Source organism: Protopterus annectens, chromosome 3.part0, assembly GCF_019279795.1.
Source record: "Protopterus annectens isolate FY-2018-M chromosome 3.part0, PAN1.0, whole genome shotgun sequence".
NCBI lineage: Eukaryota > Metazoa > Chordata > Ceratodontiformes > Protopteridae > Protopterus > Protopterus annectens.
Window position 1 is genome coordinate 1,420,759,597 of NC_056731.1, and position 27,380 is coordinate 1,420,786,976.

The following is a 27,380-nucleotide window of genomic DNA, read 5'->3' on the forward strand; positions in this document are numbered from 1 at the left end:
GGCCTTGCTGTGAGGTACCCTGGTGCAGAATTTGCTGAGCTGGTGGTTGTAGGGGGAGGTAAATAGGTCCACCTTCAGGATATCCCACTTCTGGGTCACAAGGCCGAAGGTGTTGTGGTTTATTTGCCACTCGTGTGGGTCTAGGAAATTTCTGCTTAAGGTGTCTGCCAAAGAGTTTTGGTTGCCTGGCAGGAATTGAGCTTGCAGGTGAATATGCATGGAGGAGGCCATGTTCCACAGGGTCATGGCTAGCCTGCAGAGTGGGTTCTCCCCCTGCTTGTTGAAGTACCACATCACTGTGGTGGTGTCGGTTTTGATTAGTAGGGGCCCTGGTGAGAGTAGGGATCTGAAGGCTGTCAGAGCGTGCTAAACAGCTAGCATCTCTTTTTGGTTGATGTGCAGATGAATTTGGTTTGGGCTCCAGTGCCCCAGAATGCACCTGCCATCCAGATGTGCACCCCAGGCATAGTCTGATGCACCTGTGGTTAGGGTCTGGGCGGCGTGGGGATGTGTAAAAGGAAGTCCCTTGTTGTGGTTGCACTCTGCTGCCCACCAAAGAAACTCTTTCCTTAGACAAGGTATGACAGTTTCCAGGTCCTGAGAATAGAACCATTGAAGTTTCCTCATATGCAGTCTGGCATATGGAATTAGTAGAATGCAGGAGGCCATGAACCCTAGAGCCTGCAGGATTTTCCTTGCAGATAGCTGGGTTCTGGTGTCCATTTGAGCAAAGTAGCCTATCAGATAGACTTGTTTTTCTGAAGTAAGGAATGCCATCTGGGATGCTGTGTCCAAGCTTGCTCCCAGGAATACAATTTTTTGACTGGGGACTAGTTTGGATTTCTTTTCATTGATAGCATACCCCAGGGAGGTAAGAAGGTACTTTACAAATGTCAGGTGCTGCAACAGCTTGACTGTCTGCCTGAATCAAGCAATCATCCAAGTAAAGGTAAATTTGAATACTTCTCTGTCTGCAATAGGCAATAGCTGGAGCCAGGCATTTTGTGAAAACTTTGGGAACAGTGGATAAGCCAAACGGAAGTGCAGAGAACGGATAATGCATATGTCCTGCCCTGAAACGTAGATATTTCCTGCAGGAGTCCCTGATCATGATGTGCAGACAGGCCTCCTTTAGGTCTAGAGTGGCTAACCAGGCATCTTTGGACATCATAGGGAGAAGCTGCTGTAGGGTGAGCATTTTGAATTTTGGTAGCACCAGGAAGGTGTTTAGAATGGACAGATCTAAGATTCGATGCCAGGTGCCCTCTTTTCTAGGTACTAAGAAAAGTCTGGAATAAAAACCTTGGCCTGTTCTGCAGGAACAAGCTGAATTGCCCTTATGGAGAGCAGAGTATGAACTTGATTTCCTGCCTCTGCACATTGGTTTGGAGGAAGGTGTGGCAACCCTTTTGGGGTTGGCAGCGTGTGGAAGTAAAATTTGTACCCCTGGGATACTATGTTGAAGACCCATCGATCATTGGTGATGGAGGTCCTGTTTTTTGCATGGTGGGCATGTTTTCCTCCTAGGGGCACAAGCAATTGGGCAGAGGTGAGGAGTGGGGTTGAGAAGTCATTGAGAATTATTTCTGTAAGGGAGTGGCTTAGCACTCCCTGCTTTAGAAGTGGAGGTACTTAACTGCTTAGATCTCTGCATACCCTGAGACTGCAATCTGGGGGGGGGTATGTCTCCCCTGGGTCTAGTTTGAGATGGCCTTGAGGGGGGTAGAAAGGACCGATGTTTTGAGGGGCAATGCCTACTGAATCTTGGAGGCTGCACTTGCAAAAAATCTTTGACTGTCTGCATAGACTTAGCTTTTTCTTCCATCTTTTTTAAAACCTCTTCTGCTTTGGTGCCAAACAGACTGTCCTTGCTCAGAGGAGTGTCCAATAATTTTGATTTGACATGGTCTGGCAATGTCTGCTCCTTAAGCCAGGCATGCCTTCTAAGTACAGAACCTGTGACTGCTGCCCTGCAAGATGCTTCTAGGGCATCAAACCCACATTGCAGGGTATGCTTGCTGACTTGGTTTGCAGAATGCATAAGTACCTGTAATTCTTTATTTTCTGCACAGTCAGGAAAGGCAGATAATTTTTGCTTAATAAGTTCCATAGTATACCAAGAAGAAAGTTCAAACTCAACAAGTAAATAGAAGTGGCAAAAAACAGTGTGAACAGTACCCTCTCTGTAGCCCGTTTAATTTTCGCTTCAGTTGGAAATAACAGCTCTTCACGTTGTGAAATGTTGGTAACCGTTTATTAACAAGTAATTAATGAAGCAAATCCAACTCAATAAAACAAGTAAAACAAATAAATATATAAAATTAAGTGGTTTTCGTCTTCTTAATATGAAGACTTCCTCAGACAAACTGTTTTCTCCTAGTACTCCTCTATAAATAACTTCCTGTTAAGTCACATGGTTCATTTAATTAATTCATACACTGTTTAAAGTTCGTTGTAGGTTAAAAACTGCTGACAATTATTGTATAGCATTTGCTAGCATATTTATACTTGCGTATCTTTAAAAAGATATATACATCCACACAAATTCAAATCATATTTGATCTCTTGCACTTTACTTAGAAAGTTACAAGCTGCTAACAGTTATTTATGTAGCATTTACTTAGCATGTTACTTTGTTGTACTTGCATACCCTTGAAGAGGTAACATACACTTACACTACTTTAAAGCATTTTAAATCACCTACACTATATTTAGTACAAATAACACAATCTATACTTTACCTTAAATTCATTCAAAAAAGTGCAACAACTTAATGTTATATATTTATTTGTTTTACTTGTTTTATTGAGTTGGATTTGCTTCATTAATTACTTTTTAATAAACGGTTACCAACATTTCACAACGTGAAGAGCTGTTATATCCAATTGAAGCAAAAACGAAACAGGCTACAGAGAGGGTACTGTTCGGACTGTTTTTTGCAGCTACTATTTACTTATCAAGTTCCATAGTATGTTGGTGGTATTTCAGCATGTGGAACTGACAATTCAATGCTCCAATGGCAAGAGTTGCACAGGTGTATACTTTTTTACCCCATCTGTCTAAAGCTCAGGAATCCCTGTCCGAGGGGGTGGGATTCTTAGCTGTAGTTGCTTTTATTCCTTTAAGTCCTTGGGAGATGACCTCTGAGTCAGCGGTAGGATTTTTGAAGAGAAATTTGTGAGAGTCAGGGACTCTGTTAGACCTGTCAGGTTTCCTTGGAGCAGGGGGTAAAGTATCAGGAGTTAGACTGGATTCCATAAAGACATCATCCACAACATCCAGAACAGGAGGGATAGCTAAGGGTCTGTGCTGTGGTAAATCTAAAAATTCAGAGTCTCTTTTTGGAATGAAGATAATCCTGGCATTCCCAATGGAAATGCTCTCTCAAAGTTTGTAGGGTTTCACCAAAAGAAAAATCCTCTGGAGGGGAGGCAGAAGGAATGGATTCCTCTGCATCTGAATCCTCATAGGCAGATAAGGGCATGTCTTCATATTCAGAAACCTCAGAGTAGTCGGACTCTTGGTCAGATAAACCTGCTGGGGACAAGTCTCTTTCTAGGCTAGCTTCCCCTAATCAGCATGATCAAGTCTTCTGCCATTTTAAGCATCTGAGATTCTGGCAAGGAAGCAGGTGCTTGAGTTTGGGTTGTCGATTTTATAGGCGTAGCCCATACTCTTGGCCTTAGAAACTCTGCAGTTTTAGAAAGAACTGAAGATGTAAAAGAAGTCGTCAGTTTGTGTCAAACATCGGTAGTATGAAGAACTTCTTCAGAAGCCGGTGCCTGCAGAAACGCTCCGGACCCATCCAAGATAGAGACATCCGCAGGTTCCATAGTCAAAGAAGAGTCTTGCGGCATACCGGACTCCAAACGGGTCTCGGTAGCAGCCTGTGAATCCATCGAAGTGGGCATCAAGGGCTGCAAAAGCACATGAGTACCAGCGAACTGGCAACTAGCTTAATGGAAGCGTCGTCAGCAGTTACGGACCTGTGCGGTCTGTCTCTGTCTTTATCCTTATGTTTTTTCAGAAGATTGGTAGTCAGATGGCTTACAGAAACCATTTTGGAATACGGAGATAGAGAATGAAAGTATTTAACTACAATAAGGGCCCGACAATGAATAGTTTGGGCATTGAACAAAGCACAAAACCGACAGCGAGGTACGCAGTAAGAATGGAAATCTCGGTGTGGTATTTGCTTTCCACAGGCAAGACAATTGTTAATTTTTTCTGACATCGGTTAGAGCAAGAAAAAAAGATCCCCAATGGGGTACTTAGCTTTAGAAGACTTCAAGATGATTCAACTTCGGAAAGGAAAATTCAGGTAGCAGCCAACCGGCACTCGTGCGAACTGCTTCTGACTCCTTGGCAAAAAAAACTGACATAATGGCATTGGCTGCCTGTTTTTATACCCCTGATGTCAGTCCTGATGCGACAGCAACTGATGCAGAAATACTAAGCCTCTGGTATTCGGGCCGACTGAGAGCTACCCCTGGCAGGGTAACCCAAGTGTGATGACTGCAACAGTGAAACACGAAGAACATCTGCTTATTCCCACTGACTGGGTGGAACATCAGGGATTTTCTTGCATACAGAAGGAGGAAGGGAAAAGGGAATTGTATAGCCTCTGGATAGGATCCTCTGCACCCAAGTATCCGATGTTATTATAGCCAGGCATTGTGGTGCAGGGTTAAGCATCTCCCAACTGCCTACAGGAGAAGACAATCGGGCCTCCTTTCAGGAGCACTGGAAGGGTTTACCAGAGAAAGAATCCCTGAAACCCTGATTCTGCCAGGTACCTCTGCTGCGTGGATGGCTTCTCCCATTAAACTTGCCCCCCACCCCTGGGGGGACTACCTCCTGGTGTGTCCTGAAAAGGCCCTTGGGACTTTTTGAAACCACATTTTCCCACTGCCTTTCTGATTCCTGAAAAAGGCTCACTGGAAAGTGGAAAAACGTATGCCCACAGAAAAAGGGTCTTTCCATCTTTCTCACACCTGGATAAGGTTTCTTTAACTTTTGGGCTAAATAGGGATGATGTTTAACAGCCTGCAGTGATGTGTGTGTGTGTGTGTGTGTGTGTGTGTGTGTGTGTGTGTGTGTGTGTGTGTGTGTGTGTGTGTGTGAGACAGAGAGATTCTACAAGCAAGCAGAATGAAATGGCTGCCAGATGTACATTCATATGGGCATATGCCAGGTTCGAACTTAGCAGTTAGAATCACAGGACAGCTGTGCTGTGCTAGGGTCCCAATCTTTCCTGAGACAACAGAGAGAAAACATCTTTCATTTGATTAAACAGTACTTCTTGTGGTAGGCTTCCTAGCCTCCTGAATTACAATTAGCATGTCCTCTATGAACTAAATCTTGAAAGGCAGAGCTAAACTATATACCTAGTAGAGAGCTGTAGTCTGTCTAGGTAGAGGTGCATTAGGACACCCTTGTTCTGAGTTAGGTCGTCTATCTGCACAGCCACCACAAAGTTTCACCCTGGATGTCTGAAATGAAGTAGTTGAAAAAACAATGACTTCTGGCCCAAAAAGGTGCTAGTAACAACATCCTTGGCCCATCCATCCTTGTTTTATGGATTTCCCTGAGTAGAGGAAGATACGAGTAAATGCACACAAAATGAGACCAGTCCATTTGAAGAGTATGACAGCCACTGCCCACGCTTCTTTGTGAGGTGTTCTGTGGCATAACTTCCTGGGTTGTCTGCTGCTTGGACAGGCAAATAGATCGACTTCTTGAGCATCCTACTTATGTAAAATCTGAAGAATGATATCCAAGATAAGCAAACGCTATAAAAACATACAAATGTTATGACAACTAAACAAGGAATGCCTTTTGATCTGAAACAAAGCTGTATTTTGCCTTCAAAATGACTTCACACTAAAGAAAACCTTACCTTTTTCCTGAAACACTGGAGGAGCTGAGGCTTCAGAAAAAATAGCAGGGGTGGTTGGGTCAGATGCAAAAGCAGTCTGTGCCTAGAAAAATGTGTGAAAGGATTTATATAAATGAATACAAAATCAAAATTTACCAATAAAACAGATTAAGCAGAATAAAATGCTTCCTATTTAATAAAAATATGTTACAAATAATTGGGGGTTGGTATAATGGTCAAGCTGTCTGACTTACAAACACAAGGCACAGTGTTTAATTCTCACCTTTGGGAGGGAAATTGGCTAGGCTTAGAATTGTCTTATCAAGAAAGCCAGCTTAGTAATTAGCTTTGAAACTATGGATCTAAGAAAAATGAAAAAGTACTGTCAATTTATATTTTTAATTGAATGTTCACGTGGTCATTTAGTAAATGATTAAGTGAACTGATTCATGGGTCCTTTTCAGCCATTACTTGATTGAAAATAACAAAGGAAAATAAAAAGTTATGTACCCATTAGAACGTTCCATCTGTCTTGTCCATTTTCATTCTTCAACTGTTGGGTTCTCATCTGACCCTCTGATCCAACTCGACTGCTTCTTCCAGCTGGTAGGATTCTTGAACGCTCAAGCTTCTCCCTTTACCCATTAATGACCCACCAACCTAACATACCTCAGATCTAGTTTGCTGCCCAAATTATTAACACAGTAGAGGAAAATTCGAAAAGAATAGAAGCTGGAGCTCTAACAAGGAATGGAGGTTCCTCCAATACTCTTCATTCTCTCCAGAAGTAGAACAAGGAGGGGGTAGGTGGGTGGGAAGTTAAGAAGAATGAACATGGACAATACAGATGAAACATCATGCTGAGTACATAGCTTTTTAGTCTGATGTCATTTTTATTCATTCCTCAACTGTTGGGACAGAGTCACCAGCTACCCAAGTCCCAGGAGGACTCTAAGGAAGGATATTCCGGAGCACCGCCAAGCCAAAGGCTGCTCTTCCCTTTGAGACTAGGTCCAATTTGTAATGAGCAATAAAGGCATGAGGATTAGCTCAAATTGCAGCTGCACAAATATCATCCAGGGAAGTTCTGGACAAAAAAGCTGATGAGGTTTGTCTTTGACCTGGTAGAGTGGGCCCACTTTTTGATAAACACAGGTAATACAATCAGTTAACCATTTGGCCTGGTTTGCCTAGTTTCGAATCGTAAAAATAAATAACTGCTCAGACTATATTATTATATTATTTCTGTCAAAGTAAAAACATAATTGTCTGTGCACATCTAACAAATGCTCTCCTTTGTTTGAAATTTTTAAAAGAACACTGGAAGATTACTGACCTGATTAATATTAGGCTCGGAAACCACCTTTGATAAAAAGGAAGGATTGGTCCATAGAGAATCCCTATCTTTGTGAAAAATTTAATAAGGAGGTTTACAGGACAAGGCTTGAAGTTCAGACACTCTTTTGGCAGATGTAATAGCAACTAAGAAAACAGTTTTCTAGATCAAAAACTTTAGATCTGATTAAGCCAAAGGTTCAAAGGGAGGCTAGATCAAGGCCTGAAGTACGATGTTTAAATCCCAAGAATGGGTAGGATCTTGTAATGGAAAAGTAAAAAGGTTCTTCTTAGAAAGGCTTTGCAAAGTTTAGAAGAAGCTAAGATAGAATCCAGATTGTAATGAGCAATAAAGGTATGAAGATTAGCTCAAGTTGCAGCTGCAGAGATGAAAGTTGGAAATGGCTGCTAATTGTACTCTAATAGTTGAGGAACTAGCACCTTCATTGAAAATTGTGGCTAAAAAGTCAAGGATATTTGAAATCGATGCTGAAAATAAGTTTTTGCTTAGGACCCAAAGAACAAATCTATTTCATTTACTCTTGTAAATGTTTCTGGTGGAAGCTTTATGGAAAGATAATAAAATGTGGCTGACAGGGAAGGCGTGCCTGGGCTGTCTAGCAATCAATTGAACTGGAGAATCCATGCAGTCAACTTGAGGCCTGTTAAGTCTGGATGAGTCATGTCTGTTAGATGAGACAGGACGTCTTGAGATGGATCTAGAATCCATGGTGGATGTAGAAGAGAAGAAGGCCACAGGAAGGGGCAACAAGGATAATTAAAAGTTATGTACTTACCATAACTTGGCACTTGTGTTGTCCATTTTCATTCTTCCTCATGAATGGGGTTACGGATCTGATCCTCAGATCCAACCAGACCGCATTTACAAGACTTGGATCCAAATCTCAAGCTGCTCCCACTATCCATAATGCTCTATGCCATCCCTAACTCCTCAGATCGAACTTGCTGCCTTACTGCCCATAGAAACAGAACAGATAGAAGAAAAAACTTGACCTTTAAACTAGGGACATAAAGGTTCCATTATCATCCAAAGATCCTTTTAGGAGTGACAAGGATGGACAGGAAGTTGAGGAAAAATGAAAATGGACAACACAGATACCAAATTATGGCAAGTACATAACTTCTAAATCTGATATTGTCCTTTCATTCTTCTAAGCGAATGGGTCAGAGTCCTCTGCTACGTAACTCTCAGGAGGTCCTCAAGGAAGGACATGCCAGAGCACTGTCAACCCAAAGGAAACTCTACTTCTGGAGACACTGTCCAATTTGCAATGCGTCACAAAGGTGTGAGTTTGACCAAGTGGTTGCAGCACAGATATCAACAATGGAAGTTCTTGATGAAAAGGCAGAAGTAGTAGCCATAGATCTAGTGTAGATGTGTCCAACCTGCGGCCCGCGGGCCGCATGCGGCCCTCAGAGCTCTTCCATGCGGCCCTCAACCTCTAACTGCAACATCGATGTACGCATGCCCCAAAACACTTGTTTTGTGTTTTTCGCTCCCATAACCTGTAACACTAATGTCGGTGTGCGCATGCGCCAAAGCACCTTCTAGTTTTGTTTTTGAGCCAAAAAAGGGTCAGTGTGTTTACACCATTTTTTTGCGCCAAACAATCAGTGTGTGTGTCTTCTCGCTGAAGAGGGACTCATGTATGGATTTGCCGCTGTTCCCTTTGAAAGGGACAGCAATTACCTGTGTTAATAGGTAAGTACGGAGTGAGTGAGTGCATGCATTAAAGCAGAATTGTGTGCGTGAAAATAGAAGAAGAGTGTGTGTGTGTGTGTGTTTGTGTGTGTATGTGTGTATATGTGTGCATGAGAGAGAGAGAGACGCATGCACAAAGAGGCTAACAATGATCATTCTACCTACTGAACACAAACAAGTTAGCTCACAAATATAGCATACATTAAGAGTACACTTCCATTAAATTGCGGCTTTCCTGACAGGGAGAGTGTTGTATTGAACATGAACTCATACCTCTTAACTGTATGGATTTTCAAAGAATGTCTGGATTTTTGCCTCATCTTCCAATTTGTGTCTTTTGCTTAGGAAAATAAAGTAGTCATCCAAGGTAATGCAGTTCCAGGGAGTAAGAATGAGACAACAGCCTAGGGTTAATGGGTCATTAGTGGACTGACTATGTGGGACTGTAGCATATAACGTTGTATTGTTTTTTTCAGACTAAAAAAAAGCACCTAGTACTGTTTTTTCATTGGTGGGTTCTAAGCAGTGGTAGATTGGACAACAGTAAGCTTAGCTTTGGCGGATCATCAATACAGGCTAATCAAGTTGGCACAATGTCATTTTTTAAATGCTGGGGATTTTAGTGTGCGTGTGTGCTTATGTGTCGGGAGTGCTGCAACAGTAGATGATTATTAAAGACAGAGACTTACGGACTGTGGAGAATATGTTTCTTTGTTTCAAAACCTAATACTTGGGTACGCATGCCAGAAGTAGATTTTTTAAGACATAGCTTCTTGCCATTTACAGTGGGTGGATATTTACATTTAATGGACAATGTATTAGTGTGGGCCTGTGGGGTTCTGAAGGATGCCAAGTCTACCACTGCCAATGTCTTGTAAAGTGACCTGGAAATGGATATTGGGATGTTACTGAAAAAATATAGTAAGTGGGCTTAGAAATATAGTTTAATTAAACAAAGTGTACTTTCAATTTACAGATCTGCGGTAGTGGTGCTGCGGTAGCGTTGTCACCTCACAGCAAGACGTTGTTGCGTTCGATTCTCAGCTAGAGCGTCTTCTGTGTTGAGGCATGCGTGAATGGGCGTGCCTTCGTTGAAGGTTGTGCGTTAGGGCTGGTAACTCGGCATGTAAAAATCCACTACCAAACATTAGCGGACCGGAGTTCCGCTGTGGCGACCCCTAACGGATAAGCCGAAAGACACAGCAACAACACAACAATAACTTTCAATTTACAGGCCATAATTTAATTTATTTCAAATAGTCCAGATACTGGTAGATTGTGTACCATTAGACTTAATTAGGGAGAGCTGTCATTCTGAGGAACCAAGCAGCCCTAGTTTCAGTGAAAGCTCTGTGGTTGCTTGCAGGTAGGAAGTTGCAGGATGTTGATGCAATGCGTTTTTATGTATTATTTTTAATGCATTTGTCATTTCAAAGCATGGTTTTCTTTGATGCAAAAGAAGGCAGGACTGAATGAGCCATATAATGTTTAACTGACAATAATGGGATAGAAAGATTATAATTGATGCATAATGTTTGCAGCTACAGTTGTTTCAATGGTGTCTGTGATTATTTTTGGGCCTGTGTCCCACTTTTATTTTTTGCTTTGTCCAGATTTCTTGCTCTAAGATTGAGAGGTATGGTTCCATACTAAATCAGAAGTTGTATTTACCTTTGAAGACTTTTCGGCATAATTATGAAAAACAGCCTTTTTAATATCTCTGCTTATTTCCAATATAAACTGCCATGCAACCTTGCAAATAACCTTCTTATTAAGCTACTTTATTTCTTTTGGAATTGACAGGTATGATTCGTCTGTTCGGACATGAGCATAGAGTGCTAATGTGACTTTGATTTCTTGCAGCAGTCTGTGGTTTACATAATCACAATAACCTTTCTGTGTTTCTGGGTGTGTAATCAATTTAACAGTTTTAAAGATGTTTTCCAAAAATAAATAAATAATCCTCTCTACACTTTGAGCTATTGACAAAGTCTAGGAATTTGTTTTTTTCTAAAACGAAGGTCAGCATTACAGCTCAGTAAACTGTCAGTCTGTGAGTAACTTCTGCACAAATTAAAATGTCTGAATGTCAAATGGCTTTAGATTGGAGGGAAGTTTATTTTTATTTATTTTATTTTACATTTGTTTACTGGGAAAGTCCGACTGGGCACAGGTCCATTTTCAGCGGAAGCCCAGGGAGAAAAGCTCCAAAAATAACAAAAAACAATATAATACATGAGAGAGAGAGACAGCAAATTATGGATGTAGTACTCATACAATATGGCGGAGATTACATCTCGTAACAGTGAGGATCATTGTGGTGCAGAATAAACTTAAAAACATTTTTTTTTTACAGTTATAATTACAGCAAGGCAAATATCAATGAGTTTTTTAGGAGAAAGCTGTTTGTACATAGCCGAAGCTCTGAAACAATCTTTTGGTATGGATTAACCTGGGGATTGACACAAGTTATATGTTTAGACCAGTATGTAGCATTATAGTTTATGGTTTTCTTATTGATTTACTTTTTGCCGAGCAGTTGTTAGTTGATTTATTGATGGTCCTTTTGGTGGTGGTAAATTACATGGATGAATCCATCTCTATTATGACTTTTTTTCAGATATTTTGACTTCCAGACAATTTCATTCAGTGAGTGGGCGTCATGTGATTACTGAGGTTGCCTATTTTACAAGTAGGGTTTTTTTTGTGTGTGTGTGTGTGTGTGAGTGTGAGTGTAAGAGAGACAGATTTAATATGTATACTGAATATAATTTTGCAAATGGAATTCTTAGTTAAACATGCCCCTCTTCTTGGGCAGCTAGACTTGAGTAACCAATATTAGATCTTAGCCATCCAGCTGGGAAAGGTTAGTATGTGGATTTTCCATCTGGTTTGATGAAGGCTATGCTACTTACCCAAGGACTACATTTATGGCTATCCATCCAGCCATCATGTTGCTGAACTACATTATTTGATAATGAGAGAAGTTTTTTATAGAAGTTGAAGGTTTTTATGTCAAGAACCTGTCCATAAAAAGTGGCTTGTTTATGTTGCAGTGAAGGCTGTGGTCTTTGTAGTGAGCATTTTAAGTATAACCAGTATTTCTGAGGTAGAGGAAGTCTCTTAAGGCAGGATCTTTCTTAGCCTGGAAAGCAAGCCAATGGTGAAATTTATAGGGGCCAGTGAGAGACAGAGGAAAGCAAGTAGCTTTTTAGTCTGTTTAGATAACTAAGTGAACTTAGTCCTTTGACCTTTTTTGTCAGAAATGGTTGTAGTCTTTCTTTTGACAGGGTGTTTTTCTGAGGCACATGTCAAAAGGGGCATTGCACTCAATAAAATACAGGGATGTTATGACCTCCGTGACCCTGGATGCGATATCCTTACTAATGAATTGGGCCATGTAAAAATCTTTCCTAACAACGGAGACAACGTGGTGGTCAAAAGTCAGGTTTCTATCAACCTGAGTGCCCAAGTACCATATGACGTATTGCGTGCTTACAACATTGTTATTAATGTGATAATTTGTGGGGACATCACTCTCCTCAAAGGGGATGATGATGCACTTTTTGGCATTTAGCATGAGGCCATATTTCTGGCACCAGTTATTTGTTTGGGTGAGACCCTCTTGTAGCTTATTCAGAATAAGTCAGTAATGTGAATTCTTCACTTTATTGCAAATTTGTTGGGTTATTTTTGTGGATTATAGTATTGTAGGACTGCTGATGTTGACATTTTACAAAGCTGGACTGCTGGGATGGGTTTTCCCAGTGAGAAATGCTAGTGCTGTAGTGAATATCTGTTTATTTGTAATATATATATATATATATATATATATATATATATATAGATTAACTAATGTTAGAGTTATTAGATTAGAGAATTAGAATGAGAATTAGAATTTTAAGGCAAATATTAGGCATTTATTACATTTATTCATTGTTCAAATGCACCTGCAGTACAGCCAGGAGATCGACTGTGGTCTTCCGGAGCAACAAAAGAGTTAACTATATGATATATTTTATATGCGGCCCCAAAACCATTTCTGTTTACTCAATGCGGCCCCAGCAAGCCAAAAGGTTGGACACATTCTAGTGGAATAAGCAATAGGACAATGAGGCAGTTCCAAACCTTTATGAGAATAAATCAGCGAAATACAATCAGTAATCCATTTAGCCACAGTAATTTTGGGAACTGCTCAACCTAAGCGGTGAGGGGAAAAGGACACAAACAACTGATTAGACTTCCTGTATGGTTTTGTTCTGTGAAGATAAAAATGTAGTTGTCTATGAACATCAAGAAGATGCAGCATATATTCACCCTTAGTAAAGTTTGGAAAGAAAACTGCTAATTGTATGGACTGATTAATGTTAGTCTCTGTGGTCACTTTAGGTAGAAAGGAAGGGTTTATTCATAGAGATACCCTTTCTTTATGGAAAATAATGTAAGAAGGCCTAGCTAATAAAGCCTGGAGTTCAGAAATTCTTCTTGCTGAAGTGATAGCTACCAAAAAGATTGTTTTTCCAAGAAAGAAACTTCATCTCGCACTCATTTGTTAGTTCAAAGGGTTTCAGTGTCAACTTTTAGAGGACTACCATGAGATCCCAAGGATGAAAGGGATCCTTTACTGGAGGCCAGAGGAGAAAAATTCCCTTCACAAAAGCTTTACATAATCTGGAGTTGTCAGAGGATTCGTTTCCAGCATGGAAGTTTGATATGGCTGCTTTAGTAGTAGAAAAACTGGCCCCTTCCTTAAAAAGTGCAGTACGGAAAAGAAGGCTGGCCAAAGTAGGAGTTGAGAAAGGCTCTATGCTCTCTTTGGAAGCCTATATAGAAAACCTTTTCCATTTGCTTCTGTACATTTTCTTGGTGGAAGTTTTCTGGGAGGCCAAGACAATATCACAATCTGGGGAAGCAAGTCTGGACCGTCTTGCAATTACTGGAAGCAGAGAAATCATACTGTCAGTTTGAGTATGTGGGGACTGGGATGCTGCATTTCTAATGGGTGAGCTAAGAGATCTTGAGTTGGCTCCACTATCCAAGGAGACCACAGGAAGGGGCGAACCATACCTGTCGAGGGCAAAAAGGGGCAATGAGGATGACTGAGCTCTTCAGCCTGCTTGCTTTCTGTAGAAACTTTGGGATCAGTAAAAGAGGGGAATAGGCATACAGGAGAGCTGGGGGCCAATTGTGAATCACAGCATCCCTCTGTAACTCCCTGAGAAGGGGGATCAAAGTGAAGTACTTACTGCACTTGTTGCTGAGCGGAGCGGCAAAGAGGTCTCAGCAAAGCTGGCCCCAGCGGCTGAAAATCATGTTTGCTACTGTTTGATTGAGGGACCACTCATGAGGAATCGGAAAGGACCTGCTGAGTTTTTCTGCCAACACACTGGTTTTCTCCTATTATGTGCATTGCAATTAGAAAGCAGTCTGAAGAGATCGCCCATTCCCAGACCCTCATGGTCTCTCTGCACAACAGGTAGGAAAGGGTTCTTCCTTATTTGTTGAATTACCAGACTACTGACATGTTGTCTGTGTGTATTGCAATAGTCCCTAGGAGGAGAACACCCTGAAAGGCTTGCGAGGTTAGGAGGACTGCTCTCATCTTTAGAACACTGGTATACAAGTTGGTCTCTGAGGAGGGCCATGTGCCTTGGACCATCTTTCTCTTGAAATGGTCCCCACCCCAGTTGGGAAACGTCCATGGTCACTGTGGCTATTGGGGAGGAACAGAGAATGGCCTGCCCAAAAAACAGGTTGTCTGACTGGATCCATTATTAAATATGACATTTGCAAATTGGAGCGAGTTTAATTGGAGCAGACAGTGGCTGGTAAAGAAAAGACCACTCTGCTGCCAAGGTCCATTGGAGGATTTGCATAAAAAACTTTGCTAGAGGGATTAGAATAATGGCAGCTGACACTGACACAAGAGCTTGCAACACTAGCTTTGCTGGAGGGGATGGAAGAGATAGCAAGTGCCACACCTGATTTCTCAAAGATGTGATGCAATGAAGAGTTAATGATGTCACTTGAGTCATGGTATCCAGTTGAGTTTCTACAAATATCTGTACAGGAGTCAGGTTCGACTTGGCAAGATTTAACGTGATGCCTAGGGAGTTGGAGACCTGAAGCAAGTAATCCCTGGCTTGTAGAAGTTCATACCTGATTGCAGCTGTGAGGAGCCAATTGTAGAGATAGGGAAACACCTGGAATCCTTTAAGCTTCATGAGAGCTGCCACGACGATGGGTTTGTTGGTCTATGGGTATAATTTTCACTTAGGGTGTGAAATGTTCTGGGTTCAAATCCCATACAAGCCCTGAATTTGGCTGGAGGATGACATAATGGGAAAGGTGTTTACCTTACAGATGCAAGGTGCATGGTTTGATTGTCACATGGGATAATTGGCTATGCTTAAAATGGCACACAAGGGCAGTTAATCTAGTAGTAATCTAGAAACCTATTTCTAGAACCTACTGCCATGGATTTGGTGAACACCCAGGAGGCTGTGGTGAGTCCAAAAAGTAATACTCTGAACTGGTAGTGATTGGCTCTCAACTGAAAGCACAGGAGTCTTCTAGAGCACCTGTCTATTTTGATATGATAGTACACATACTGGAGATCTACAGAGTGCATCCAATCATCCTGGTGCAGAAGAGGCAGAACTGATTCAAACTGTTGCTTAGCTCCAGAATTGGTCTCAGATCCCCATTTTCTTTGGCACTAAAAATAAGCGAGAATAAGTTCTGAATCTTATTTGTTCAATTGGGACCTCCTGGATGACTTTCTGTAGCAGCTTTTAAACCTCTTGAGATGCATACTCTCTTTGGCTGGGTGAAACATCAGGGAGTTTCTTCCTTGTGACAGGAGGTGGAAGAGAAAAACAGAATGTAGTAACCTCTTGATATTATGCTCATCACCCATGCATTCTTTGTAATACTTACCCAGACGTCCAAGTGCAGGGAAACATGACCCCCGACTGAATCCAGAGGTAGACAGTCAGGCAGCACTTCAGGAGTGCTGACAGGGCCTATCAGAGGAGTCTCTGAAGCCTTGGTTCTGTGGACCCCCTCTGCCTCTGGGATGGCATCTGCCATTGAAACCTCCTCCTCTGCCTCTGAAGGATGTGTCCCCACCTGGGTATTGAAAAGACACTTAACATTTCTGGAACCACATTTTCTTCACACCTTGCTGGTTTCTAAAGAACGTTCATTGAGGGGTAGAAAACTTGATTCCAATGGCAGACAAGGTTTTTCCTTCTTGCTTACTGTGGGTAAGCGTATCCTTCACTGATGGCCTGAACAAGGAGGAGCCATCAAAGGGGGCATTAACAAAAGATGCCTTGAAGGGTTCTGCAAAGTCACATAGCCTCATCCAGACATGTCTCCTAATGGCAATGCCTGAACCGAATGCACAAGAGGCACCCTTCGCTGTGTTGGAAATTAGCCTCTTTGATGAACTGGCAATAGAAGAAAGAGTAACCAACTGGGAAGAAAACTTCTTGGGATTTTCCACAGACGTGGACTTGGAGAGAGTTGGACAGTTTCTTGATCAAATCTCTCTGTAAGCGAGTAAAATGTGCCAGCTAATTTAACAACCTCAGTGCGAATGTGGCTGAAGGATATATGAGTTTTCCAAATCTGTCCATCACTCTGGACTCCCTGTTCAGTGAATAGACAGAGGAGCTCTGCTCAGGCAGCTCCTTCTTAGTGGCGGTTGCCACAACAATGGTTATCAACAGAAACACCCTTACTCCAATGGGCTTTGTCTGAAAGAGGGACCAAAAATGTATCCTGGTATTTGGGGATTGGCTCAACAGTGTCCAGTTCCTTCCAAGCCCAGTGGGAAACTAAATCAAAAAGTGCATTCGCCAGGGGTGGGGTGGGAGGGGTGTCACCCAAGACGTAGATGACCCAGCCCAGATAGCCTCGAGGAACATCGACTCTTCAGAAGGAGGACTTCGGGAAGACCAGCCACCCTTTAGTTTGAGGACTTCTAGGATGTCTCCAAAGGAGATGTCATCGTGTGGCAGGGGATCCCTCTCACTCATCACAATCTATGTCTTTTGTGAGATATTCCACAGGGGAGTCTCTGTGCCTTCTCTTGCAGCCTTTCTTCCATGGTACCTCCTCTGTACGGTGTTCGGAAGAGGTGTCAGAAGAATAGGGAAATCCCTATGGGGAATGAGTGTGGAGGCTTCCCAGAGTCAGCTGACATAAAGAAACAGAAATGATGGACTCAGTGCTCGGACCCAATGAAGGGTGAGGAGTAGGATCTGAGATGTGAGAGAATGGATCTCTAAGCAAAGAGAAGGCCCTTTCTACCACCTGAAGTCTGACGAACCCAGCGAAACCTCTCCCACCTTCCTCAGAGCTGAGGCAGCTGAGAATGAGAGGTCGGTGCCAATCCCGGATCAGAGCCCTCCAGACAGAATCGGACCAGAGCTGTCAAGGGCCAAGGCACCAAGGGGAAGGGAAGGATTTGACAGACTGAAGCCGAACCTCACCCCTCGGACCTGGTACCGACTTCCCAGATCCGAGACCGCTCAGATCTTACTGTATCTGAGCAGGACTGGTCAGGGAAACTGCCAGAGTCAAGGAAGGAACTTCCTCAGATCCAATGCTGACTCTCTTGGGTATCTTGGATCCTTAGACTCCAAAACCACCAGTCGGATTGGAGGAGAAGACTATAAAGGTTGAACAGGCATACTCATGGATCTGAGAAAGGACCGAGTTGGCAAGTCCCCCTCTGGATCTGAGCCCTAAAAAATTTCTGCAACATCTAGATCTGCCTCTGTCAAGTTCCTAGAGGATGTGGATGAAGCTGAGGAAGCAAGTCTAAAATGTTTCTTAGGGGGTTGAAGCAACTGAGATGGCAGAGCCAAAGAAACCGGTTTCAACAAATTCTGGAGATCGGCTCCTAACTGTCTGATCCAAGGTTATGGGATCTGAAACAGGTGTAGATGGCACTGGAGAACTAACTATGGTGATTATGCTGGTCAGATCCAAAGAGGCCTGTGGATCAGAATGAGGCATGACATTCTTCGGATCCGAAGTCTTTCTGAGCTTTTCTGCCAGCTCAGACGAAGCCCTCGGTGACACAGAGAGGGCTTGTTTTCTTAATTCTCTGCAGCCTTGAACTTTAGGGGATTTTGGTACCAGAAGAGGAAGAAGTCAGAAGCAAGCCCTTAAAGATTAATTTTTGCACCAATCTGAAAGGGCTCTGGGATTTTAAATGGTCTGGCCCCAAGCAGTAAAAGCACTTTTTGTCGGCATCCGAATTGGGAATCTTATGCCCACAAGAATGCATTTCTTAAAACAAGTGGGTTTTTCAGACATAACTAACAAGAAATGCACTGCTGCTCTAAATAAACCAAGCCTCACACTAAAAAAGCTACCAAAACTTAACTCTGATGCACACAAAAGTTTGTCTATAACAATAATAATAAAAGAGTTATAATACCTGCTACAAGGCATGTGAAGTAGCAGTAATGGTAAGGATGGGGAGAAAACAGAACGCTAACACCAGCAATTACTTAAAGATAAAGAGGGAGAAGAAAAAAGATATTTAGGTCTTACCATAATTTTCCATCTGTGCTGTCGATCTTCACTAATCCTGGACTGTGGGCTCAGTTCCGAGCCTCGGAACCAACTCAGCCATTATACAAGCTCGCCCCTTCCAAAAACTCTCAAGCTAAGCTTTACTCATAATGCTCCTTACCAAATTACCTCAGATCGAGTTGAAAACTATAGTGACAGACAAGAAATAATAAATAAGAGACCATATCGGTGTCCCTATTATGAAACCAGTTTTTAGGAATATTCGATCCACAGAGAGTTTTAACGGCCAGGAGAAGGAGGGAGGGAATGTCAAGGATTAGAGAAGATCGACAACACAGATGGAATATTATGGTAGGACATAACTTCTTTATCTGATGTTGTCAATCTTCACATAATACTTGACTGTGGAACAGAGTCCCTAGCTACCTGAATCTTGGGAGGTCTCATGGAAGGATATTTCTGAGCACCATCGAGCCGAATCATGCATGTCCCCTAGAGACCTGGTCCAGTTTGTAATGAGTAATAAAGAAATGAGGAGATGCCCATGTTACTGCATCACAAATACCATCTAAAGAAGCTCTGGCTTGAAAAACTGCAGATGCTGCTCTTAAAGGACCTGGTAGGAGGAGTCCCTTTTTGTTGTAAACAAAGGTGATACAGTCCTCAAGCCATTTTGCCAGGGTAAATTTAGATACTGGACTGCCTAAAGAGACTGAAGAAAAGGCAATAAATAGTTGATTGGATTTTCTAATTTGTTCTGTGAAGGTAGAAACATAATTGCCTGTGTACATCTAGTAAATGTAGACAATATTCCCCTTTATTGGAAAAAAAAAAGACTGGGAGATGTAAGGTCTGAATGATATTTGACACGGAAACAACCTTTGATAAGAAGAAGGGATTTGACCGGAGAGAGCCCCTGTCCTTATGAAAGATCAAGTAGGGGGATTCACAGGACAAGGCTTGTATTTCCGATATTCTCCTGGCAAAAGTGATAGCTATTAAAAATAAGGTTTTCCATGACAAGAATTTTAAGTCACAAGTTGCTGAAGGTTCAAAAAGGGGAGAAATAAGACTAAAGTACCAAATTCAAATCCAGTGGTGCAGAGGGTCCTTTATATGGAGGTCTGAGCATTAAGGTTCCTTTCAAAAAGGCTTTACAAAGTTTATGTAACATAACTGATGAACCACTAAAACTAATATGGAAGCTGGATATTCGCAGCAAGATGAACCCGCTTCATAGAGGCTGATGAGCCAGACTCAGTAAGGCTAAGAAGTCTAAAACTTTAACAGATGCTGAATATGAGTCAAGATTACAGTCTAGTGACCACTTAGTAAACGTTAGCCACTTGTTATGGAACACTTTAGTTGAAGGTTTGTGAAGGGCTACAATGATGCATTGGACTAGGGAGGTGAGGGAGGGATGCCTGGCAATCATAGGAACTGGAGAAGCCATGCAGTGAGCTTGAGATGTTGTAGGTTCGAATGAACCAGTCCCTCCGGGTGGGACAATAGGTCTGGAGTCGAGTCCAGTATCCAGGGTTTCCGAAGCAGATGAGGCCCAGGGAAACCAGACCTGTTGAGGCCAGAATGGGGCAATGAGAATTACTCTGTTCTTCGACCTGTTGGTTTTCTTTAGAAGCTGACATATCAGTGGAATCGGAGGAAAGGCATGCAATAGACCGGAGGGCCAGTTGGGAAGGACAGCATCTCTGGGCGACTCCCCTGGGGGGGGGGATTATGGCAAAGTAACTGCTGCATTTGTTCAGAGGGGACTCCCAACAGGTCGCAGCAAGGTTGACCTCAGTGACAGAAGATCTTGTCCATTACCAATGAATTGAGAGACTACTCGTGAGGCATGAGGATGGTTCTGCTCAATTTGTCTGCGATCAAGTTGGAGCTCCACAGAATGTGCGTTGCCATCAGAAAGCGGTTGGAGGAAAATCGCCCACTGTCAAACTCTTGAGTGCTTCTCGACAAAAAGAGGGTAAAGATCTGGTTTCCCCTTGCTTGTTGATGTACCAGACTATCGACATACTGTCAGTTTGCATTGCAATCATTCCCAAGGCGAGCATATTTTGAAATGACTGCAACACTAACAGCACCACCCTCAACTCTAGAACACTGATAAGCAAGTTGGCCTCCACTTGGGACCAAGTGCCTTGGACTGTTTTTCCCAGATAATGACCCCCCATCACTCTATCTGGGACATGTCCGTGGTCACTACGGCTTGGGGTTGTGAAGGGACAAAAGGATGGCACGATAATATTTCACTGGAGTGAAGCCTCCAACTTATGTCTTCCTTGCAATGATTGGTTGATTCAATAAGGACCATAGGGAGGCCAGAAGCCATTGAATAATTTGCATGTGATATCTGGGGAACTAGAGTGACAGAGGCTTCCCATTGATCCTACAGCCTGTAGAATGAGTCTTGCTGTTACTTTCTTGCTTCGAATGATCTGGCTCACTTGTGATCTGATGTTTGGAGTCTTTCTATGGGAAGTGACGCAAAGCCGGTGACTGTGTCAGGCATGGCTCCAATGAACTGCAGGTGTTGTGATGGTTCAAGATGGGATTTTTCGTAGTTTATAGTGATTCCTAAGTTAGAGCAAAAGAGAAGAGTGGAATCTTGTGCCTTTACAAGTTCCTGGTGGGAGTTGTAAGGAGCCAGTCATCTAGATATGGAAACACTTGGAATTCTAGCAGTCTGAGATGAGCTGCTACCACTGCCATGCATTTGGTGAACACCCTGAGACCAAAGGACAGTGTTCTGAACTGACAGCAACTGGCTCCAAGACGGAAGCACAGGAATCTTCTGGACTGCTTATCCATTTTTATATGGTAATACACATCCTGAAGATCTACGGAGCACATCCAAATAGTCTTTTTCCAAGAATGGAAGCACATACTGAACAGAGACCATCCGGAATTTGGTTTGTTGAACTGATTTGTTCATCTGACTGAGGTCCAAAATCAGTCTCCAGTCCCCTGTTTTCTTTGGCACTAAAAAGAATGTTGAGTAAATTCCAGACCCTCTCTGGTCTGGTGGGACTGCCTAGATGACTTGTCAAGCAGTTTTTGAATTTCTAAGACTGCTGTCTCCCAATGACTGGGTGGAATGTCCAGGATTCTTCTTTGTCTTTTTGGTTCTTCTGAAATGAAGATGTTGCAACCTCTGGTAATGATGCCCTGCACCCATTTGTCCATCGTTACTTTTAGCCAAGCAGATTGGTGTAGGGATAATCATCCCCCGACTGTCTCTAGAGGAAGGCAATTAAGCCTCCTTTCAGGAGAGCTGATAGGAGTTACCAGGGAAAGAGTCTCTGGAACCATGACTCTGTGGGCCATTTCTGTCTCTTGAATGCAGTCTTCCATTATTACTCTCCCCACTCCCCCAGGGGAAATTAGTGGCACATGAGCCCTGGAAAGGTCCTTGGGTCTTTCTGAACCAAAGCCTACCACTTCTCTGGTTCCTAGAATAAGGTCATTGAGGAATGGAAAAGCATATGCCTACGGCAGAAAGGGTCTTCTCATCTTTCTCACATCTGGCTAGAGTCTCTTTACCTTTGGGGCCAAAGAGGAATGATACATCAAATGGAACGTTGATGAAAGAAGACTTAAATGGCTCTGCAAAATCACATAAATGCATCCAGGCATGTCTCCTGATGGCTACACCTGAACTCACAAATCTTGCCATCCCTTCGGCAGCATGAGCAATTAGCCTCATGGACAAATTGAGAGTGATTCTAGGGTAGCAAGCTGAGAAGCAACTTTGTCTTGAACTCCCTCAGCTACTGCTCCTGAAAGAGTATCTGAAAGTTCTTTAATGAGATCTCTTTGAAGCCTGGTAAAATGTGTCACATAGTTCAAGGACCTGAGACTGAAGGTTGATGAAGCATATACAGGTTTCCCAAATCCATTCATCATCCTAGACTCTTTGTTAGGAGGATGGATAGTAGGACTTTCATCAGCAAGTTCCTTCTTAGTGGCTGCCACATCCACCATGACATCTACAGGAGTACCTTTGGCCTAATGTTGCTCATCTTTTAGAAGAGAGAATGCGATCAGGCCTCTTGGGGATTGGTTTGATAGAGACAGGTATCTTCCAAGCCACTAAGCAAGGAACTTTATAAGATCATCAGCAGGCAGAGAAATCCAAGAGGTAGAGGGCTGGAGGCAAAAAGCCTCTAGGTATAGCGATTCCTCCGAGGAAGGTTGAATTTTAGTACAGCCACCCCTCTGTTTAAGTATTTCTAGGATGTCCCCGAAGGAAACATCTTCAGTGGGTGACTTAGGGAAATCTTTCCCTTCACTGAAATCTGTATCTTCCATGAAGCACTCTTCAGGGGAGTCCAAGTGCTTCCTCTTGCACTTTTTCTTCAAAGGTACCCCTTCGGTGGGATGCTCCAGAGAGGTTTCCAAAGACAACATAACCTAAGATGTTTGGTCCTGAGACTTTTGACAGGGAAGGCATAGACTGTTTGCCCACAATGGACAAGGCCCACTCCATAGCCTGGAAGGCAGCCCCCCCCCCCCGAGGGACAGGAGAGCCTGGAACCGAAATAGACTCCTTCAGAACTGTGGTCCCATCCCATACCGAGAAGGCTGCCCCTGACGTAGAAGCCGAGGCTTACATATAGTGATGCACTAAAGGGAATGGAAGGCTCTGAAAGTATCAAAGTTGAACCCTGCCCCCCCCCCCCAGACAACGAAGCCCTAACCCCGGGAAGTCTCTGGTCCCAAGAAACCTGGAAGACCTCAGGGTAACTATCAGTGTCACAGAATGAGCTCTGGCTGGCAGTGAAACAGTCGAAGCTGGAATGATCTGCAGCAGAGACTCTGAAATCTCAGCTGGAGTCGAAGAAGGAATATGCATGTGGTAGAAGAAGGTAAGGTTCCAGAGCTAATAAGGCTAGGAACCATAGATGGAGGTTATCCCCTCACTGTCAGGAGCTGGTCCACCAGTCTCATAATATCTGACTCTGATAAACTCTTGGTGGATCAATGGAGACCTTGGTGGCAGCCTTTCCAAAAAAGGACTGAGACCATGGTCCACAAATGGATCTATTGAGGGGGTGTAAGTTGTATGGGGTAAAATTATTATCTGAGAGTCCTTCGGTATCGAGTGATTGGTTGGTACTAAAGAGAACATCGCCTGCACCGATACTGGTACTGTAGAGGTCGGTCCAGACAGGAAAGAGGGATGAATATCTTTGTTGACTGGTATTGAGGAGGCTGTTGGCACCATGGGAGAGTTGGCTACTTTAGGAGGTGGTTCAGAGGAAGTTGTCAAAACAGAGTGACTCCGCTTTTTAGGTTTAGAAGAAGATGAAGATGAGGAGGAACTGGCTTCCATCTTTGGCTCTGACAGAGATTCTTCACAATCAGATTTAAGAAGGCCTTTCAAGATCAATTTGTTTTTGTGCTCTATCAGGGTTCTGGAACTGAGAACACATGACAGCTCACACAGTCTTCCTGTAGATGGACCACACAGAGACAATACACACACCGAGACAATACACACAGTGTGTATCCATCTGAATTTCTGTCACATTTTTGGCACCTCTTGAAGCCAGAGGTACTTTTAGAAGCATTGTCTGCCATAACGTAAAAACCAAGGCCCCTGTATACACAGATACACACATATGGAGTGAACTATAAGGAAAGTGGAAAGTTTTTTCTTTTAAATGCATCCAAGAAAGAAAAAGGAGAAGACAAATATGAACTATGGTATGAAAGTTTGCCTTAAGGTAAAAGGAGAAAAAGTACCAACAATGGTAAGTGGGACTACCTAACGGTAAGAGAAAGAAAAAAAAACGCACCCATGCGCATGCTAAAAGGGTCTATATTATATAAATCGAAGACTAAAAACATCGACTCACCTTAAAATTTCAAACCTGCAGTTCATCAAACAGCCAAATGTGAAAGCCAACAACGACCACCACAAAAAAAAAAAAAAAAAAAAAAACACTTTTTGGGGGGGGGGGGTTGTGCCCCCCCCCCCCCAACTATTCTAACTCTGAGATCGCAGTACAGTCGAGGAAAGGGCAGATGTAACGGAACAGCCAAATGATTTCTTTCCCTTGGAAAGAAAGAAATTATTTGGCCGTTCGATAATCTGCAGCTTTGACATTTCCGTGTTAATTAAAAGTGAGCCGACGTTTTTGGTCTTCATATGATATAGACCCAGCTAAAAGGTATCTAAAGGAGCAGGGCAGTATAGATAGGATAAGGTAAAAACTGACATACAGTTTGAAGAAAATGCTAATGCTCAAGAGATTGGATAAAACGCATCTGGCACTATGAAGCGGCAAACAAAATCTGAGGTAATCTGGTAAGAAGCATTGTGGGTAAAACTTAGCAAGAGTTTTTGGAAGGCATGAGCTGGAATAATGGGCAAGTCAGTTCCAAGGCTCAGAACTAAGCTCACAGTCAAGGATTATGTGAAGACTGACAGCATCAGATCAGTAGTTATACCATCTAACCAGTAATATTTGAAAAGTTATAGAAAATAATCATCAGTAACCAAGAAGAAAAATTCACTCTCACAGCTCAAGATTCAGAATCACGTCCTGTTGCAATGGTGGCAAATGAAATCTGAGGAGTTAGGGATGGCATACAGCATTATAGGTAGAGGGAGGAGCTTGAGATTTGGATCCAAGCCTTGTAAATGCGGCTGAGTCAGATCCGTGACCCCATTCGTGAGGAAGAATGAAAAGGACATCATCAGATCTGTGCTCGTCAATTGAGATGCTTTCAGCAAAAATTTCAGAATGAGGAGCAACAGGGATTAGTGTAAAGGAGACTGGGAGGCCAAGTGTGGTTGAGCATCTCTCGGTGACTCCCCCAGTGGGGGGATCAGGGCAAAGAACCTACTGCATTTGTTGTTGAGGGGAGGGTCAAATAGATCATAGCATGGTTGACCCCATTGACATATATTCTCTCCACCACGTTGACAATTTGAGACCCACTTATGATGCATCAAAATGGACCTGCTTAACTTGGCTGCAATCACGTTGTATTTCCCCAGGATGTCTGCTGCTATTAGAAAGCAATTGGAAGAGATCACCCACTGCCATACTCTCTTAGCTTCTCAACAAAAAGGGTAAGATCCGGTCCCCCCGTTTGTTGATGTATCATACTACTAACATATTGTCTGTCTGGATCACAAAAACCCTGACTGGGGCAGTGTCTTGAAAGGCCTGCAATGCTATGAGGGCAACTCTCATCTCCAGGACACTGATATGCATCTTGGTCTTTTGGGAGGCCATATGGCTTGGACTGTCCTTCCCAAGAAATGCCCCCCCCCACCCGAGCTGAAGCGCGTCCATGGTCACTGTAACCTTGCACTAGGGAGAACAAAAAGACAGCCTTTGTGCAGTTGATTGGAGTGAATCCACCACAGAAGGTAATTCTTGCATGCTTGACTAATTTTGACTAGCATGGATAATGAGCGCTGGAGAACAGATGATTGAGTGGTGAGCATCCATTAAAAGATTCTCAAATGAAACCTGGCAAGCAGTACAAGGGTGATTACCGCTGCCATTGAGCCCAAGGTTTGAAGTATCAGTTGTGCCGGAAGGGAAGAATTTTGAATTATCTTCTTGACCCGGAACTGAATGATTTCTATTTGAAACACAGGAAAAGAAGCTGTTTGAGTGACTATATTCAGATGAGCACCAATGACTTCCAGAGTTGGCAAGAACTGAGATTGTTGTAATTGACTGATATTCCCAGATGGGAGCACAGCCGGAGTAAGAAGTCCCTTGCTTAAATCAGTTGATGCCTGGTTGGAGCAGTCAGGAGCTAGTTGTCTAGATATGGAAACAGAAGCTGCTGTGACTGACATGCATCTGGTGAACACTATGTGGGCTGTGGTGAAACCAACTTAAATATAAACCCATATGTCACAAGATGGGTTGCAAACTGGCTCAAGGACAGAACCCACAGGGTCAGAGTTGCTGGAGCTATGTCAGACTCTAAGCCGGTCACAAGCGGTGTCCCACAGGGCTCAGTCCTGGGACCCCTCTTGTTCGGCATTTATTTTTCCGAGGTACAGGCAAACATAGGAGGATTGTGGCTGACAAAGTTCGCAGATGACTGCAAACTGGGCGCCATAATTGATACTCCAGCGGACACAAACATCCTTCAGAGAGGCCTCATAGAAACGGATAATTGGTGCCAGAGCCATGGCCTTAAGCTGAACGCCAAAAAATGTGTAGTCATACCCTTTGGGAAAAACAAGGTACCCACAAATTATCACATAGGTGGTAATCCATTAAGTACGGAAGAGGTAATCGGGGACCTAGGGACCCAGGTTGACAGTTACCTCTCATTTGACACTCACATTGCCAAAGTGGTTAGGAAGACCTTCTATATTGTCCACCTTATCATGAAGGGTTTCACATCTAGATCAAGAGAGGTCATTGTGCCCCTGTACTCTTCTCTTATCAGGCCAATGATCGAGTACAATGACCCATTTGGGATGTATCTTACCCGACACCTGCAGCAGTTGGAAAGACCCCAAAAGTTCCTCACTAAGAGGATAAAGGGTCTTAAACATATGTCATATGCTGCCCGACTGAAAAAACTCCAACTCTATTCAGTCGCATACCGCCTACTCAGAGATGATTTGTGCCTGACGTACAAGGCCATGTCCAATCCGGAATTAATGGACATGCTCCACCTCAGAAAATCCAAATCCATCAGAGCCACAAGAGCAAGAGAATTAAACCTCAACACAGAAATAAATAGGACGTGCTGGAGGGACAGATTCATAACCCAAAGGCTCCCTACACTCTGGAACAGAATCCCAATCCATGTTAGGCAGAGCCCCTCACTAACTCTATTCAAGAGAAATCTTGACGAGTGGATGGGAGATCGTAGGTTTAC

The 27,380-nt window shown here is 43.0% G+C and overlaps 1 protein-coding gene across 1 annotated transcript in view; it reads right to left on the bottom strand.

Moving 5' to 3' along the window:
* Positions 1-27,380, bottom strand: part of LOC122796759 (syndecan binding protein) — a 925,087-nt gene that overhangs the window by 687,897 nt on the left and 209,810 nt on the right. Inside the window, exon 3 of the mRNA XM_044065488.1 lies at positions 5,900-5,981. Coding sequence (XP_043921423.1) covers positions 5,900-5,981 — 82 coding nt within the window. The remainder of the gene's footprint in view (positions 1-5,899; positions 5,982-27,380) is intronic.